Raw genomic sequence first — 19356 nt, 5'->3', positions numbered from 1 at the left:
TAAGTATTTCAGAAATCCTTAAATTTCAATTGGATCTGGAAGACTCTAGAGGCCAGCTAGTTAAGTTCCTTTTCTTCCAAATTAATGGAGCGTTTAGGGAAATTTATAATTGGCATGCACTAAACTGTATTTGAAGTAGAATTCGATGTGCTTTGATGTATTTGCACACCCATAAAGGCTGTCCTCACGATCAAGATAAGGAGCAAAACCATTACTCCCCTGACCACCTTGTACCCCACTGAAAAGTAGCCTTTCTACCCTAATTCTCAAGCAGCCACAAATTGCTTTTGTTTGCTAAAAATACTTTGAATTTTGTAGATTTTTTTACCTTGCATCATAGAAATGTACTTTCTCTGTTATCTAGCTTCTCTTTTTCAGTATAATTAAGAGTTATCCATATTATAGGGGCTGATCAATTACAAATAAAATTTTATGTTTGTGGGCAAGTATTTTCATAGACATTTAGTTTGGCTTTTTGTTGGGTATATACCTAGAATGGCTAGATCATATGGCAGGTGGCTGTTTTAATTTATCAAGAAATTTCCAAGTCTTTCCCAAAGCAGTCATAGTTTTTTAAGTTTTGATTGTTTTTAAGACAAGATCTTACAGTGTGTAGCCTAGACTAGTTGTAACTCAAACTTTGAGCAATTCTGCTTCATCCTTCTGGTTCTGGGATTAAAGGAGTTTGTTGCCATGCCTGGCTCATACTTTTTGTACCACCACCAATACTGCATAGGAGTTCCATTGGCTCTGCATCTTTGCCTGTACTTGGTTGGTGTGCTCAGCTTTTGTAATTTTATCTTGAAATTAGGCATGTAGTAATACCTCATTATAGTTCCTGTGCTCTTTCCCTACTGATAGATGATGAGCAGCTTCCCACATGCTGATCTCCCATCTGTGTGTCTCCTTAGATGAAGTGTCTGTTTGAATCTTTGCCTATTTCTTTATTGAGAGCTTTGCTTTATCCGATAGGGTATATGGTTTGTACATATTTTCTTCCTCTATGACTTGTCTTTTTATTCTCTTAAGAATGCCTCTTTGGGGGCTGGAGAGATGCCTCATCAGTTTAGAGCACTGGTTGCTCTCACAGAGGACCCAGGTTCAAATCCCAGCACCTACATGGTGGCTAACAACTGTCTGTACCTCCAGTTCCAGGGGATCCGAGACCCTCTTCTGTCCTCCACAAGCATTGCATGACACGGATGCACTTACTCACATGCAGGCATAACACTCATACACATAAATAAATAATTTTTTAAAAAGAATGCCTGTGGAAGAGCAGAGTTTAATTTTTACTGAAGTTAAATTTCAATTTTTGACATATAGATAATGGTCTTGGTGTCATATCTAAGGGATCTTTTCCAAATCCAAAGTTTCAGGCTTTACATTACATTTAAGTCTGTACTCTATTTTGAGTTACTTTGTTGAAAGACTGACTTGTCTTCACTAAATTGCCTTTGAACCTTTTTTGGAAATCACTTGTTCAAATATGTGTCTGCGTCTGGACTCTTCTCTCCCATTGATGTAAGTCTGTTCACTGCAGTGCCGTGCTGCCCTGGTTAGTGTAGCTGTGTAGGTCTCAAACTTAGGGAAGTTAGCTTTCCAACTCTTCCTTTTCAGAGTCATCAGGACTGTACCGGATCTTTTAGATTTTAATAGGAATTTTAGAATTAGTATATCAAGTTCTGAAAAGAGACTTTGATTGAGGTGATGCTGACTAAATAGATCAGTATGGAAGAGCTGGCTTCTTAATAGCCAGAGTTAGCTCTTTAATTTCTGTGAGCAATTCTTAGTTTTCAGTATCGTATATCTATGACAAATTTGTCCTTGGGAATTTTATAGTTTTGTGCTATTCTAAATGTATTTTATTTCAATTTTTGTTTGTTGCTAATATACAAAAAAGACACTAGATGCTTTTGTAGCAATCTTGTATCCTGCACTATTAGTAAATTCACATGTTAGATCTGGTCGCCTTCTTTTTAGATCCATAGAATTTTATTGAACATCTGAATATTGTTTTTCAAAGATACTTTTTCTGACACAAAATTCTAGGCTGAGAGTGTTTTCCCTCCAGCACTGAAGTGATGTGGCCACCTCATCTGGCTCTCCAGGAGCAGTCTGTCCCCTCCTCTGTTGCTGTAAGATTTATCTTTTCACTGCTTTTAAGCAACTCAAGTATGAGGAGTCTCCGAATCATTGTTCTTTTTTCCATGTTTTTTTGTGCGTGAGCTTATTGCCATGTAGGTTGATGGTACTGTTATTAGAAATTTGGGGCCATTTTTGTCTTCAGTCTCTTAGGTCTCCTTTTCTGCATTCTTCTGGGATCCCCAATACCAAATATAACATATTTGATTTAGTACTTCAGACTGGGTAATCACTATGTCTTGTCAAATTCGCTTATATCTTTTCTACAATGTCTAACTTGCCATCAGTCCTATCTGACATAAAGGTGTTTACCATGTATATTTTGGTTTTCATTTCTAGAAATTTAATTTCCATTGTTAATAGCTTCTGTGTCCTACCTGATATAGTGGATCTCCTTGTAGTATTTTGAATATGTGAAATATACTTATAACTTTGAGTTTTCTTATCTGCTAGTTCTAATATCATGTCAGTTCTGGCTTGTTTTGATTTTCTCCTCATTGTGGCTCATGGTATTTTCTGCTGTTTCTTTATATGTATTCTACTTTTTGATTGAGTGCCAGATACTGTGATTGTTACCTTTTTTAAGGTAGCAACTGTTTTCATTATTGTAATACTCTTAGCTTTGTTCTGGGATACAGTTGGCTTACTTAGCAGCAGTATGTCCATTTGGGGCCCTGCTTTGCAGTTCATTAGGCAAGATCAGAGCAGTGTTTAATTTGATGCTACTTACACTCCACTAACCAGGCAAGATCCCTCAGAGTTCTCTACTTGGTGCTTCAGAGTTAGGAGGGCTCCACTCAACTGTGGGAGCGCTATCCCGTGCCCTGTGTGGGCTTTGGGGCATCCCTCAAACCCTCAGCCTCATGGCATTTGCTCACATGCTCACAAAGATCAGCTCAGTGAAGGGGACTGTCTACCTCCAGAATTCTCCCACTGTGAAGCTCTCCTGTCCAGTGCTCTGCCCTGTGAGCTCTAGATGCCTTGTCCCCAGGAGACTTTGCTGTTTCTTCAGACCCTGGAGTCTGCCAGGCACCTCTCAGGTTCCCTGATGCTGTTTCTGAGGCCTGGAAACTTACAAGGCAGTTGTCTTGGCAGTGACGGGCTCACTTTGCTTCTCACCTCTCAGGAGCCGTGTCCTTGTCTAATGTCCAGTACTTGGTATTAAACCTGATCTTACAGCATTAGCCATTTTGTCCTGTGATGTAAGTTAAGTAGAAAGATAAATCTGGTCCCTGCTGGGCAGAAGCAGAAATTGATTTTTAAAGTGTGATGGCTTATGCACAGAAAGCACATATAATTATCTTGTAAAATATCTCTGGGGAACCAAAAATCAACTGAATAATATATGCCAACTCTAAATTTCACATACAGTTTTTGGAATATTTCTCAAGTTTTGGTAAAGAACAGTTGATACACTCTGATTACTTAGGTCTTAGATTTCACTAGTAGATGAAGAGAAAAATATTTTCTTTTCCTGCCTCAAATATGGTATTTTTAAGTTTCCAAAGTAGTATTTAGCAATAAAATAAATCCCTTTGAAAAACATAATTTTAAGTAATCTTATATGTGTTCTTTATATGAAAAATTATCCTACATATAAATTTCATCTCTTATTTTAAACCTGAATGCTCCATTTTTGTACAATTTCCTAAAGTTTTCTTGTTTTTGAGCCAAAGGACCTTTTTTTAGACCTTTATAATTCTATTACCAAAAATCATTTATATATTGCATGAAATAATAGCTATTAGTAACCTTTGCTGCTACTTGTGCCAGACCACATTGGCCAAAAGTGACCCCAAAGGCAGTAACCTCCATCCAAATACAAATTAATATTTATACTTTACACTTTGACCAAATCTTCCATTTTCAAAGGAAAACTTGACTGATTTGAGTACAGGAGTAAGACTAAAGGTATTCACTTGTGGTAGCAAACAAGATGGGGGGAAAGCTAAATATCTTTCTATCAGGACTAATTAAGTAAATTATGGCATACCCTACAGTATATGTTTAATAATTATAAACCAGCCGTGGTGGTACAAGCCTGTAATCCCAGCACTCAGCAGGCTGAGTCAGGAACATGGCAAGTTCCAGGCAAGTCTGGGGTGGTTACATGGTAAGACTGTCTCAAAAGGAAAAAAGGAAAAAAGGAGGATATCTGCTGGTACATAATAATCTGTACAATAGATGGACACTACAAAGATCAGTGCGACACACACTTTTATATTTACATATAAGCTTGATGTTTTTAACCTGTCTAGCAAATATATAAGCAGCTGATTGACCCTGGAAAAGAGAATGAAAGGTTGGGATAGAGAGAGATTAATTCCTCACTGTGTACTTTTATGTTCACATTTTTGAAAGCCATGTACATGTATTACTTTTCAAACCTGTTTTTTAAAAAGGAGGAAAGGAAACAAACTTCTTTTGCTTGGCCTTCCCTAACAGGAGTGATCGACACAGGAATTGCCCCATTTGTCGCCTACAGATGACTGGAGCAAATGAGTCCTGGGTGGTGTCAGACGCACCCACTGAAGATGACATGGCTAACTATATTCTCAACATGGCTGACGAGGCAGGCCAGCCCCACAGGCCGTGACTTTGTGGGAAAGACTTTGATTTGCTATTGTGAGCTACGCATGCATTGTGGTGATAGAGGAGGAATGGAGGGACATTGTGGCACACGCACAGAAAAATCCGTATTTTCCATCCTCTTATTTTTGCTATACTGAAATGTCCCGTTTTTAAATAAACTTCCAATGTCTTCCATTTATGATAAACTAAAAGTTGCTACTGTACTGTTTTAGGCCGTATTTTCCTATTGTTTATCTGTTCTAATGTATATTAGAACTAATTGCTCTTGAATCCTTTGCTAACAGATAATAGCAATATTTCCAGAGACTTGGAACACTGCAGTTTTTCAGGGAGGAAGTATTCTGGAATCTTTTTAGGTAGATTTAAAGTAAGTTTTAGATGTTGAAAAGTTGTAAAATTTTAAATGACAAAAAACATTGTAGACTGCACCTAAGTGTGTTACTACTTAAAAACCAGTCTTTCTGCTGGAACCTAAGGAGTGTGAGTTCTGCCCCCTTGTGGTTAATTACAGCTCCTTTAATAGTGTTTACTTGATATGACCCATAGTTACTTCATAACTTTATATAAAAGTTAAGCAATGTGTTTTGGAACTACATGCTTTTTGCCTAAGTCTTTTTATTTCTTGCCATACTGTATAACTTCGGGAAGGACTGTAAAGTTGGGGCTTTACTTTGTAAATAGACTCTACTGCAAGAATCTTCTTGGCTGTTCTAGAAATGTATTTCCAAATCCAGGTAATTTTTAGTTATCTTTTCATAATGCCCAGACAGCTTGGATTTTTATAAGATTTTTCTTTATCACAGATACCACATCTTATATTTCCAAATTGCAAGTCATCCAGTGCTGATTTATAATGCTTTTAGTTTCAGGTAAAGGCATCTTTCTGAGGCTTCAGTATCCTCATATTTCTTATATTAAAAGAAAGAAAATGAAGGTGGAGCTTTTTCACCCTTTATATGTGGAACTCCTAAGTACTTGAGACCAGTCTGGCTTTCTTACTGTTGTGCTGCGCTTCCTTCTGTCTCTGAAAAGAGCACAGGGTTATGACCCTGCATAGCCCTCGGCCATTTTATGGCTTATGAAGTAAAAACTTCAATGTTAACATTTCAATATTAACATTTTGGCCTGTAATAAAATTAGGCATGAAGTCACCTTTTTTAAAAAAGGCATTTTAGCATTCCATGGAAATTTTCTGACCGATTATTGACAAGTTGCAAATGTTACTGTTTTCCTAAGCACAAAGGAACACAATTTAATTTGCTGCTTATTGATGACAGAAATTTTTTTAGTATTAACATTTTCTGTTTATTTGTTTTTGTTTTGTTTTGAGATAAGGTTTCCCTGTAGCCCCAGCTGACCTTGAACTCACAGTGCTGGGATCAAAGGCCACCATGCCAGGAGAGCATTAACATTTTAATGGGCATGCAAATAAAATCCATTTCAAGTACAAGAAAGTGACTTGCTTAGTATTGAAGACTGAGTAGTCATGAAGGGGGCAGTCATGAAAGGGACAGGAAGCAGCAGATAACTAAGTGCTCTCTACACTGGGTGTTTAAGCTAATAGGGAGCTGGCTTTCTGTCTTTATCACCTGGTTCTGATTGGCTTTGTGACCTTGAGAGAATCTCTTACCTCATGTCTGTAGGTGTCTACTAGAGACAGTAAGATTGAATTTATGGTTTCCACACTGTTTAGCAATGGGACTTTTTTTTTCCAAGTAAACTTGAGAGTCCACGTACACTTGAGTACATGCATACAAACTACCTTGTGATATAGAAACTACATTTTATGAATACAAATCTCCTTACATAAACTTCATATACTGTGATGACTGTAAAGTCAGTGAAATTAAAACAATACAATGGTGACACATAGTTTTATTAGAATTTAGTGAGTAACAAACTTGTGTGATGGGAAGTTTTTGTTTTGCAAAAGAAATTTAATTCAGGGCTGGAGATACCGCTCCTCTGGCAGTGCCTGTTTGGCATCCATGGCATGCACGATGCCCTGGGTTCAATCCCCAGAAACACATAAAAATTAGCACTCCTGGTGGGACACACCAGTAATCTCAGGGTTTGAGAGATGTGTGCGGGAGAATCAGAGGTTCAAGGTGATCCTCAATCACATAGCAATTTCAAGGCCAGCCTGGGCTATATTGAGACCATTTCAAAAAAAATTTTTTTTAATTGAAATTTGCGGATTAATAATCTCTCCCATATCATCCCATGGAACATATTTTGAAAACCTTGGGACATGTTTGACACGTTTTCCAGTTCAAAAATTGTAGAGTGTCCTTTTGGATTAGACTTGCTGAGTTTAATTCAAGTTGCCTAATTTAAAATGTTTCTGAAAACACACAAGGTAGCTCTATGGGCTTGGGATCTTTCCAGCAATAGCCAGTGATGTTATTCCCCAGAACCCTTCCTTCACCTTTGAATGGATTGTTTAGCAGTGCGTCCACTGGCTTGATAGTAGCCACACCCCTTTCTTATAATATGACCTCCAAGACACTTAACTGACCTACTGTGAAGTGTAAAACAGGGTGATAGTTCTTCAGATGTGAATGGTGGGTTCTGCTGTACTATCTAATCATGAAAGTTGTAAATTTGTCTCGTGAATAAAATGTACATGTTTTCTATTCTGTACAGCTTTGTGTTTTTAAAATATTAAGTACTTAATTGTATTTACTCTGCTAGGAAATAACGTGTGCCTTCTAAGATTTGTGAAATGGTCTCTTGCTTTGAGGAATTTAAGTTACACTGTTTGCACTATCCTAACTCACTAACAGCGAGTTGGCTCATAATGCTGTAGAATTTTATTTTTAGAAAATAAGTTTGACTATGTGCTGAGTTAGAGGCTGAGAATAGTGGTGTCTAATTCTTAGGAGAAACTGGTCAATTGTGCAATAAGTAAACTTTGCAAGTAAACTTTAGCTAATTGAAAACACTTTATGTGATTTCACATTCTTATACACTAAATGTTTATATGAATTAGAGGACTGTTTTATATTGTGCTCCGGGAAGTTGTGATATTTGTGTGCTATGTTTGAGATTCATTTCAAATTGGGCCTGATTTCCTTATATCTAATACGTATCTGGATAATAAGGCTACTTGGAAATCTTTTGGTTCAATGATTTTTAACATTGGGCAGTTGGGTTCATTAAAGATCATCTGAAGAATTTGCCTTTTTAAGTATGATTTTTTTTAAATTTGCTTTGTTTTGGAGTGCATGTGCTTCTCAACTGAGGCTTGTTTGTCCATCAGCTGATCACGCACACTGATGACAAGCGCCACAATGGCAACCTAAACTGAACAGCTGGCAGTGACTGGTTTGCCTTCATGTCTTCTTATCCTATTGATCAGTAACAATAAAGTGCTCCCCACTGTGGTAGTTTCCCATTGTCCTTATAAAAGCATTTCCAAGGTATAAGGATGTAATCAGAGAAGCGTCTTAGAGGCAGTGCCGAGAACAATAATGAGAAAATAGCAGCTTGTACTTACCGGTGCCTCTCATAACCATGCTCTAGAGAAAATCACTTTGGTATCAAAAAAAGTAAAGCTGAGGCTGGAGAGATGGCTGGGCGTTTCAGAGCACTGGCTGCTCTTGCAGAGGACTTGGGTTCAGCACCCACATGGTGGCTAACAACTGTAACTCCAGTTCCAGGGGATCCAATGCCCTCTTCTGACCTCCGTGGACATAGCACCATACAAGTGCACTTAAACACATGCAAGCAAAACACTCATACACAGAAAATAAAAATAAAGCCTCTTCAATCCCATTTTGATAATATAGCTTAATGGTCTTAACTCTTAATCATCTTTCTTATAGAATATTCCTTGGAAGGTGAAGGTACAGAAATTTCCAAGAGGATGTGTTTATCTGTGATTTGTGTCCCTTATGTTGGAGGGAGTTTTTTTCTTTAAAAAATATTTTTATGCAGGGCATGGTGGTGCATGCCTTTAATCCCAGAACTTGGGAGGCAGAGGCAGGAGGATCTTTGTGAGTTTGAGGCCAGCCTGGTCTACATAGTGAGTTCCAGGCCAGCTGGGGCTACAGGGAGACCCTGTCTCAAAAAGACCAAAAAACAAATATTTTTATGTGTATGTGTGTATTGCCTGCATGTAGGTAAGTGCACCCGTGTCATGCAGTACCCAAGGAGTACAGAAGAAGCTGTCAGATCCCCTGGAACTGAAGTTATGGATAGTTGTCAGCTGCCATGTGGATGCTGGGATTCAAACCCTAGTCTTCTGCAAGAACATTCAGTGTTCTTAACCGCTGAGCCATCTCTCCAACCCCGTCTCTTTTTTTTTTTTTTTGAGACAGGGTCCCTCTGTAGCCCCAGCTGGCCTGGAATTCACTATGTAGGCCATGCTAGCCTGTAACTCAGATCTGCCTCTGCCTCCCAAGTGCTGGGATTAAAGGTGTGGACCACCATGCCAGGCTCTGTAGTTTTCTAACTGTAGCAGTTCCCATGTAGAACAGTTTGGTGTATCACAATGTATCACCTTCATTTGTGTGGCAAACCCAGATGAATATTGGGTTTAATCAGCACACTCCTCAGGAGCAAGTAAGAGAAAGCCAGAAAAGTGCTTTCAACTTGACTTTAGCTCAAGAGACAGGAAAGACCCAGAATGAGCCAGGAGCTACAGTCTGTGAAAGAGACATGAAAGCGATCATTTGAACAAAGATACAAAGCGAATCTGAGCCCTTTGGAATACGCCAGAGAGCGCTACTTTAAAAACCATCCCTTGTAGAACCTGGGCCTGCGCAGTTGCCTTTGAATCCAACTGCAAAACAAAGGACAGCAGGAGTCGCCTCCAAGAGGGCCGAAGCACAATGTGTAAAGGTGTAAAATGTTACAGAAAAGGCTCTGGGATGCTTTCTGTACAGGTGAGACCATCACAACCGCCAGGGAAGAAGGCAGAGACAGGTGGCTTTGCTGATGAGCGAGGGCAGGGCAGAAACGAAACAAAGATGCTGCGTTCACCTTCCAGGGCTCCTGAGCCACAGCTTGAAAATGCTGGGTTTCCCTAGTGAACACCATCGACTTCACTTCTCACTGGAAGATATAATAAGAGTTATTGACAGCTTTTCAGTGTGCCCAGTCTGAAAAGTAAAAGACTTAAGCATTTGCTCTATTGAGTTACAGCCCTAATAGACTTTATTTATAATTTAAAAAAAAAAATGATACAATGGAAAAACTGTACAATCCTTGGGATGTTTGGGAAAATGTAATACAAATGGAGGCTTTGCAAAAATAATCCCTCAGATGATGGGTTTTCATTCATTTTCATAATTATAAGATAGTGTATATTTTTGCCTAGTCAAAAGATGATGTAGTTTCACGTGCTGAGTCGACCACTGGAAGGATTGCAGGACAGAGTCACGGCAAGATAACCTAAAGTCCAATAAGTATCTTGCAGGCAGAGTTAGGTTCTTCAATTCAGAAGGACTTCCTGCCACCTGAGTTTGCCCACAAATAGGAAGGTCTTTGAACAATTTGTTGAGTATTCAGCACATATAGTTGCCAAAAGAGAAATTCATTCAGTTATTTCATATGTATTTATTGAGCACCTACTATGTACTAGTTACTAGTAACACAGATGGGTACACTGATAAAGCTTAACTTCAGATTGGTCTTAAAAACAGCTTTCTCCCTGGCCCCTGGGACCCAGTATAACTTCTGAAGAAATCTCTATATTATGTAAGGGAGACAGTTTGCCTTTAAAATAAATGCACCATGCTAAAGTGATTTAAACAACAACACAGGGTTGGGGATTTAGCTCAGTGGTAGAGCGCTTGCCTAGCAAGCACAAGGCCCTGGGTTAGGTCCTCAGCTCCAAAAAAACAAAAAACAAAAAAACTAATTTGTGAAAACTTAAAGGAAGACTGGGGAAAAAAACTGATTAGAAACCAGGAAGTTCTAGTCCTGTGCTTCCTTCAGAAAATTTCACTTCTGGTCTAATGCTTCCGGGGGAAAGTGCTAGCTGAGCTATAATCATGGGCTATTAGAGCCAAAGGAGCAGAGGTCATCTGATCTGTGCCTTCCAAAGTACTTGGTTAGAGTGAAAAGGTGTTACAGCCCCAACAGGACTGTGAAAGAAGCCATTTTGACATCCCCAGAACCTCACTCACCCTAGACCTTCCCAGCCCTGGAGTGGGCCATGAGGGGATTCACAGAACATTGAAACGACTCAGTCCTAGATGAAGAGAACAGGACAGTGACCACGTCAGCAAGTGCATGTGGCTTCCTAACTAGAAAGGAAGGAGGAATGCTACATAAAACGGGCCAAGAAATTCATTTTTTTAAAACCCACAAATTTTCAAGAAGAGTCTTGTATTTTCTCTCAAGGTAGCCCCTTTATGAAAGGGAGCTGTGAGGGGGATTTAAGGCACCCAGCCAGAGGCTGAATGGAGCCTGCAGAGGGGAGTCGGCAGAGACCACACGGACCTCATGTCACCTGGCATTCAACATGGAAAACCCTGGCCCCAACAATGCAAACACTGGCAATTACAAGAGGACTATGTGGAAAATCGGGAACAGGTGCAGACAACTGCCAGCTCCCAGATCTGCAAGGGGAAGTGACTGCCCCTGGCTCAGAAATGCTGACAGAAGAGGGCATTTCAATCATGAAGTGAACAGCACAACCGAAATCAAGAGTTGGAGATTTCTTCGGGGGCATCCTCCAGAGAGGAAAGCCCCAGCCTGAAATCTTGGCCACTTTTAGCCCCAGCAGACCTGAAATTAAACCAAAAAGTGAAGGCTGGTATCAAGCGCTGGGCCTATTTGGTCAGGGCTGTGATCTCTTCTGACTTCATGGCATCAGACAGAAAGCTGAGCTCGTTGCACAAGGTCTCGTATCGGAATGCCATCCGGATCTGGGCAACATTTGTCTTTCGAATATCATTGCCCTCTGGTCCTTCTTTGTAATAATTCTGCCCCAGAAACTTCTGCTTTTCCTGTGAACCGAGAGAAAAACATTGAGACCAGGATGTCATTCCTGTATCTATGTGGGCAGCTTTGACACTGGCCCCAGACACAAACTCAAAGTCTTCCTTGAAAATGTCACCTGACCACTTGGTCATTCCCTCCACAGCTGTGACTTCCCTGAAAAGAAAGGAACAAGAGCTACAGCATCTGCTGGGTGCAGGGAGATTGAGGGGAAGACATTAAGATGGAATCCCTTCTGAGGGGTGGCACGGGCAGGCAGTTGTGTTTCTGGGGAGCCCAGATTCTAGGAACAAGTCACACAGAACTCAGGCCTCTAACGGCATCACTTCCTCAAGAGCACCCAAGGCTGCCTCTTTGTGCTCCAGAGGCATCCCACTGGGGAGATTTCTGGGTTCTCAGTGTTGGCTCCACATCAGAATCCTGTAGGGAGCCATACAAAAATGACTCTGGGTTCCTCATATACACTTAATGCCTACTCTGTGCCAGCACTATTTTAAGGCCTTGGGATGTAACAGGAATGAGCCCCTGTGCTCAAAGCCGCCATTCTAAAGAGAAATAGAAAAACACATAAGGAAATGCATGGCACAATGTCTGTAATGGTGCATACTCTGGAAAAAAATAAGAGGAAAAGGGGATGGTGGCCAGGGAAGACCTCGCTGAGGGGGTAATCTTGGAGGCAGGTCTGAGAAAGGTGAGGAGCAGCCAGGAACTTCTGGATGGCCCCCAAGGATTCTCCCAGAGTCAAAAATGTCAGGGCTCCAGAGCCCCTGTGTGTTCAGCCGCTGCCACACAGACATTCACAGTGCCCGTTTACTGCAGGGAGGAGGGGGACGGGCAGCCCATCACACGCACCTGATGCGAGAGGCCACTCTGCAGCACGCTGTTCCTGGCGATCTCGCACAGGTCACATGTGCTCAGCTTCCACACTTGAGCTGCAATGGCATATTCCTCCATGAGCGCTTCCTAGAGCCCTCCCCAGAGCACACGGGTTAGATGGGAGAACACCGACTTCCAAAACAAAACAGCAGCCTGCACCACAGGGTTTCATTCAGTACCGGCACCTGGATCATCCAATGAGAGTACGCCTTAAAGTCCAAACGCCTGAGATCTGTTTGTGTACAGTCGCAGGTTGCCACAGGACGCCTCTATTTGTTTGCTCACCAGCACTGAGGGCCTACTGTGTTAGAAAGCCAGTGCTCTGCCTCCCTGTCACAGTCCCTATCAAAAGGGAAACTCCTCAGGCCAATTAAATGTAGGAGAGTATTCATACAAAACAAGGATTTTTGAGTGGGGCAGCTCCCCATAGCTTGGGGTTCTGAGAACAAGCAACAGAGTAAGGATGGCACCTGCAGGAAAGCCAAAGTGAGCCAGAGAAAACTGGAGACAGAGGCGATCAAGCAGCACACTGGTCACAGCTTATTCACTGGAACCAGTCACAGTTACAATTAATTACAGGGCCTCCTGCAACCAGCCGTGGCTGAGTTGCTATTTCATCTGTTGGGCTCCAAACAAGAGCTTTTACAAAGCCAGCGGCCATGCTACACAAGTTCACTACCCTCTCTCACAGACACATTTTTAGTGTCACAGACACCACCCTCCCTCAGACACATTTTTAGTGCCTGCTGTTCAGCTTTGCTTTTTGTTTAACTCAATATTTTCTTAGGAATGTCCAAAAATAAAAGTTAATAGGAGAAAAACGCTAAGAAAAACACTAAGCAGAAATAGAACTTTAAATAAGAACAAGAAAGAATTCTTCTAAATGGGGAGATGGAGTAGTCCCCGAGGGGTTGTGTTTCCTCATCACCAAGCTTTATCTTCCGGGCTGGGAACTCTCCGCCATCAATCACCAGCTCTTTACCTCCTCCCCCTCCCACCCAGGACCTTCCATCTCCTCCACAGAGGTTCTTAACGTGTGGTCCAAGAGCCTCTGGGACCCAGAGACCTTTTGAAAGGTCCTCCCTTCGCCAACTATGTATCTTTACGAGGCAAGATTGCCTTCACATACTTTTCAACAAATTGAATGCAGAAGCAGAGATGGATCCCAGCTGTCTTCTATTAAGACATTAACGCACATTGCAAAACAAGGCCACTCCTTTCGATATTTTTGTTTGAAAATAGTTATTTTCATTAAAAGTTTGCTATTTATACAATACTGTTGTATTATATAATGTCCATTACTGTTTTGGGTGGGTAGAAGTTTTCTGGGTTTTGTTGTCATTGTTTTTCGTCTTTTAGTTTTGGTTTTTGTTTTGTTCTGTTTTTGATACAAGGTTTCATCATGTAACCTAGGCTAGCCTCCAACTCCAGAGCCTGCTGCCTCGGTCTCCCTAGCACTGGGATTATAAGCAGATGCCATCACACCCAATATTATCGCTGTTTTTAAAAAGCAAAAGATTTATACCATCTGAAGAGAAACAGAGTGTTGCATTACTATTTTTAAATGAGTTAATAAATATTTTTAAAAGTCATCCCAATGAACTGTCAGTAGACAGAATCCACATAAGCAACAGCTCTTTGAAGGCTCCTATTCGGAGTATGAAGGGCCCAGAAACAAGTCTGAAGAAGCTCAACCCAGAAGACACTGGTGCTTCTGTTTGCTCATCAGTGGCTGATCTTGTCAATGCCAGTTAAAATTTTTGGGAACACTGGTAGCTGTTTCCCGTACATGACATCACCTTTCCCAGAGATCCAAAGAGTAATCATATAAATAATGTTAATGAAAAAAGGGCCTAACATTTTGACTCCAGTCCATTATCTTAATGAAAGAAGAGACCATTTTATGCCCAATGAGTGCTCCTGGGACATAAGACTCCTCACCAGGGGTCACCCCCTTGTCAACCAGGCACACTACTGCCAAAACCAAACTGAGCCATAGGCTCGGGCCTTCTTAATGGGAGGGCGCAGACACCTGCTGGGCCAGACACCACTGCGCTCCCCCACCTCCTCACCTTGGTATAGTGGAACTGCATGGGATCATCTGTAGAGAGAGAGACGTGCAGTCCCTTATGCAGGAATTCCCGAAGCGGGTTCTTGGAATATTCCAGGAACAGGCTGTTGTTGCTGAGAGGAGACATGGCAATAGGGATCTGAGCAAGGTAGTAGAGATACTGCAAAACTGGACTCTGCAAAAGAACCACCAAAGTCATGTGACATGTGCCAGAGTTGGGTGGGGGTGACTGGAGAAGCATTCATCAATGGAAACCGAAGGCTGGGCAGTGACTGTACAGGTCTCCACCAAGCCCAGGTTCCCAATAGCCCAGACACTCAGGCCCACCCCCTCCACCATCTTGTTTCGCTCATTGCTATATGACATGAAGATTGAACACTGTTTAAGTGCCCACTCTTGGCTCCAGACCATAGACACAGCTGGGGGCAAGAAGTCACATCTTATACTCCCCACAGATGCAGCCCCGAGGTGGTCAGGCCAGGAGGAGAACCCCAATGTGTGGTTTTGTTGCTTTGACAGCAAACATTCAGGTTGAGACTGGTTTGAATGTGAAATATCCCCCCAGAGGTGTAAGTGTTTGAACACTTGGTCCCCAGCTGGTGGAGCTGTTTGGGGAAGTTGTGGAACCTTTAGGAGTGATGCCTCACGCAAAGAAGTAGGTCACTAGTTGTGGGCCTTGAGGCTTTATAGCTCAGGCCCACTTCCTATACACTTCCTGACTGTAGATGTGATGTGACCAGGCATCATGCCTTCCACCATGATGGGTTTTATCACCTCAAACTATGAGTCAACATAAGCCTTTCTTCCCTTAAATTGCTTCTTGTCTGTCAGCTGTTTGGCCACAGGAACAAGAAAACTAACCACTACTGGGCTTCAAATACTCTAACCCCTCAGAGATGTGTCCTGAAGGAAAGGTAAGAGGCCGGCTGGATTGGGCTATAGCAGTCTGATGTAGCATTTGTCCCACACAAGTGTGACCCGAGGCTGGACATGTCAGGACCAAAGCAAGGGGACATTTGGAGCAAACTGATATCTCTGGAAGTGACTCAATATATGGGGAAACTGAGCACCCGGAGTTCACAGTAACATTACCTACATGAAGGAAAAGCTAGATGGCCACTGTGCCCACCACTGGGGACTATTTGAGTCAATTATTGACCAAGTGGTGGACCATCATCCAAAGCCTTTTAGAATGAAGGACCTAGGAACATTGTACCACAGAAAAAGGATTGTTAGTCAATGCTAAGGCACAAAGTGGGAACCAAACTTCTGTGCTTAATATTAAGTTATAATGTGTTGCAGATGAAAGGGGCTGATGCTGGAGAGATGGCTCAGTGGTAAAGAGTTGTATTGATCTTGATCCTACTGAGGACCAGAATTCAGTTCCCAGCACTCATGGGGTAGCTTACAACAGCCTATAACTCCAAAGCCAGGGCATCAGATGCCGTCTTCTTGCCTTGCGGGCATCTACACACACATACATATACCCACACATGCATACACAGAATTAGAAATAAATCTTAAAGAAGTGTTAGAAATTAAAAAAAAAAAAATCTAGTAAAAGCAATGAGATTTCCTTTCTTTTTTTAGGAAACCTATATTGTGATGTGATTGGTTTCTTTTATAATTAAAAGTAAAACCAAGATGACTATAGCTAGCCCAGTCCAATGCCATGGGCCTCCAGCATCAGTGCTTTGAGGGGGTGAATGGGAGGGAGGGGCATCCCACAGTGTGTCCAGCACTGGCTCCCAGGAGTGGCGCACTTACCTTCTTGAGGAGCAGCCCATGGGAAATGTTATCTGCGGTCAGGAAGGCAGACACTAGGTGGGTGATGGAGCCAGCCTCCCCACAGTGGGGCCGGAACAAGAAGGTGCTCAGGCCTCGTTCCCTGTCAGAGAGAGGCACTGAGTCAGGAAGTACTCCAGGTTCATTCTGGGCCCACAGCCCCAGCCCTGGACCCATTTGAAGGTAGAACATCACCTATGGTATGGTCACCCAGCTAACCAGTGGACCCTAGACAAAGCCCCTTCTGCAACCAAAAGCCAAGAACCATGACCTCCAAGGCAGAGAGGGGGCTAGCAGTAGAGAGAGGCCCTGGCCTTTCTCCATCCTTCCTCCCTTCCCTGCTCTCTGGGACTGTAGCTCTCCTTCACAGGCCTCCAGATCAGGAAGCACTGTGAGAAAGTCCAACCCTCTGCTATAGAAATGAGCAAATGGGGGCCAAGAGAGTGAAGTCTGTGTTCAAAGAGCAAGTCAATGGCAAAGCTAGAACTGAACTCCCATTTCCCAGAAGTCAGTCCAGGACCACTGCCACCCCTGCCCCAGGTCCTCTAAACAATGACGCCATTCTAAACCTCTTGGTTCAGGCCCAGCCAGTGAGGCACCAAGGCCCAGGGAGGGGAATGTTTGGAAAATCAGACTGGTAGAAGGGAATGTGGCTGTGTCCTGTGTCCAGGCATCCGCCCCCTGCCAGCATGTGCTGCCTCTATCCAGGAGACCACCTATATGGCCTATGTGGATTGAGTCTGCTTCATCCCCTTCCATCTGCCCAGTGCCTGGACTGTGCCTGTCACAAAGCAGTTGCAAACATCTGTTCAAAGCACAAATGCACCTATGTAGGTGCCAGGGTAGCAGTAAATGAACATGCATATGTGTTGGCATGTCCTGTACTTTCTCAGAGATATACGTGAAGGCACGTGCTGGTAAATGTGTACAGAATGTGCGTGTATGCATATGATGTGTAGCAGCATTACATATATGATACATGTCTATATTAACACTGATTCTTCTGCATATATGTAAATACAAGTATCCATGAGGACATGCATGTTGGAGAAGTGCACACAGACCCATGCATCACAGGCATGCGGAATGCCGGGTCCTGCGAGGGGCCACCTCACCTACCTGCGGAGGTTGTTCAGCACCATGATGTTGGCGTACATATAGTACAGGTAGTAGCTGTAGGGTGGGTTCTGCTCGCTGGTCCAGAGGTCTGGGCTGGGACTCTTGTCTGAGAACATGTGGTCACTGTGTTTCGACTCATCATCCACACTGTCAAACCCTGTCACCTGTGGGGAAGTAAGGATGCCGACCCTGAGTCAAGATAGGGCAAGCCAGGACTGGGCTCAACTCCCTGCAGCTCAGAATGGAGCTGCCTAAGGCCTGTGAAGTCACAGTTCTGTTGGGGACCCTGGGCCTCTGAGGCATCAATCCTCTGAAACATGGGAATAGGGTGCAGCACCCCAGTTTGTTCCTTAGGGCTTCCCAATGCCCGGTGCTTGTATGGCAGTGGGGACTGAGACTGGGCCAGGTGAGGGTGAGTCTCACCTGCCACTTGTTTCTTGGCTTTCCCAAAGAGGCCAGTGCTTCAGGGAACAGCAGCAGTGACAGGCTGAGGGGAAAGGGATGTACTCCATATGCCATGCACCCACAACACACCAACTAGCTTAATAGGGAGGTGGTGTCTGTGACCCCCATTTTAACATTGGGCAAACCAGGACTAACATGATTTAGGAAGCTGCCTAAGTGAGATGACCAGGCTCTGGGCCCAGATGGGCTCCAGATCTAGATTCTTGGGGCTATAGGTGGAGGAATCCCTGGGGTATGTCCAGGTGCTGCCATGCAACCCCAGCTGGATTCCTCACAGACTCAGAGGCCCTGGCCAGGTGGAGCTGTGGCCCCAGAAGCAACTCTGCTCTGATGGTAAAGAACTTCCCTCTGAGGCAGCCAGAGGACCCTCAGGAAATCCCTCTGAAGTCATACCTAGACTGGGACCCACTGTGGCCCTGAGCCCACACAGGTCATCAGACTGAGCTCCCACAGCCTTGTGGTCCCAACCAAGAGCAAACCTTCAGAGAACACAACATTCAGCTAGCACCTGGGAGAGGTTTACTAACAAGCTTCCCTCTTGCTGGCCACAGCAGTGCTTGGGGAATGGCCCCTGGGCCTTAGAGGGAAGAAAGACTGTCCACATCACTCCACAACTGGCCCAAACTGGCTCCAAACAGCCCCTGGATGGACCAAGGGGACTCAAGTTCCTGTATGCTTACCAGGCCCACATGAACACTCTGGATCCTGGCAGGGGGTAATGGATAATGCCAGTCCCTCAAGCTCCATCTATCCACTGCATCTCTCCTCAAGCTTGAGGGCCTCAAGCTCAAGATATGTCCAGGCCAAACCTTCTTCCTCCTCTTCTTCCTCCTCCTCTTCCTCCTCCTCTTCTTCCTCTTCCTCCCTTTCTCTGCTCTTCCTTCACTGTTGGCAGGGGCTTCTGAATAGTATACCAGCTACCTTCCCACAAGCCAGGCAATTGCACTTGGGAAAAACACTGGCCTCAGCTCTCCTGCCCAACTCTAGTCTTCACCATAGTCCAATGGAGTCTACATTAGCCCCTTACCAACCCCACCTTTGCACAAAGCCCCTGCTCTGTCCTGCCCAACACAGGACCACAGACTGACTGTCCTACATGGAGCCATACAGAATAGAGTGGCTGAGGACACGTTCTCTGGAATCAGCCTCCCCAGGTATGAATTCCAGTTCTGCAACCTTGTAGCCATGGGAAAGCATGAGGCTATTGTGAGAATCAAACAAAAGAGTCTACAGACAGCCTACACACACACACACACACACACACACCCCAACAACCACCACCACCCCACCCCCAACCAACACAACAAACACAAAAAACAACAGAGAGAGACAAAAGAGGCACCGATGTGGCA

General features: G+C 43.3%; 2 protein-coding genes across 13 annotated transcripts in view; one reads left to right on the top strand and one right to left on the bottom strand.

Annotated features, from left to right (window-relative positions):
- The window catches only part of Rnf141 (ring finger protein 141), a 34904-nt gene extending 26990 nt beyond the window's left edge, over window positions 1–7914 (top strand). For all 3 annotated transcript variants that reach the window (XM_008853465.3, XM_008853466.3, XM_008853469.3), the window contains one exon: window positions 4591–7914. In XM_008853465.3, the coding sequence (XP_008851687.1) occupies window positions 4591–4741 (151 nt within the window). In that variant the 3' untranslated portion in view covers window positions 4742–7914. The remainder of the gene's footprint in view (window positions 1–4590) is intronic.
- Window positions 7915–9123: 1209 nt separating this feature from the next.
- Window positions 9124–19356, bottom strand: part of Ampd3 (adenosine monophosphate deaminase 3) — a 51937-nt gene continuing 41704 nt past the window's right edge. For 8 of the 10 annotated variants that reach the window (XM_008853461.3, XM_029556306.1, XM_017803296.2 and 5 more), the window contains 5 exons: window positions 17540–17703; window positions 16403–16523; window positions 14637–14810; window positions 12541–12651; window positions 9873–11696 (listed from right to left, as the gene is read on the bottom strand). In XM_008853461.3, the coding sequence (XP_008851683.1) occupies window positions 11520–11696; window positions 12541–12651; window positions 14637–14810; window positions 16403–16523; window positions 17540–17703 (747 nt within the window). In that variant the 3' untranslated portion in view covers window positions 9873–11519. The other 2 variants (XM_008853462.3, XM_017803300.2) reach the window with 2 other exon arrangements.

Source organism: Nannospalax galili, unplaced genomic scaffold, assembly GCF_000622305.1.
Source record: "Nannospalax galili isolate Female #2095 unplaced genomic scaffold, S.galili_v1.0 scaffold44, whole genome shotgun sequence".
NCBI lineage: Eukaryota > Metazoa > Chordata > Mammalia > Rodentia > Spalacidae > Nannospalax > Nannospalax galili.
This window is presented reverse-complemented; position numbering and strand designations above follow the sequence as displayed.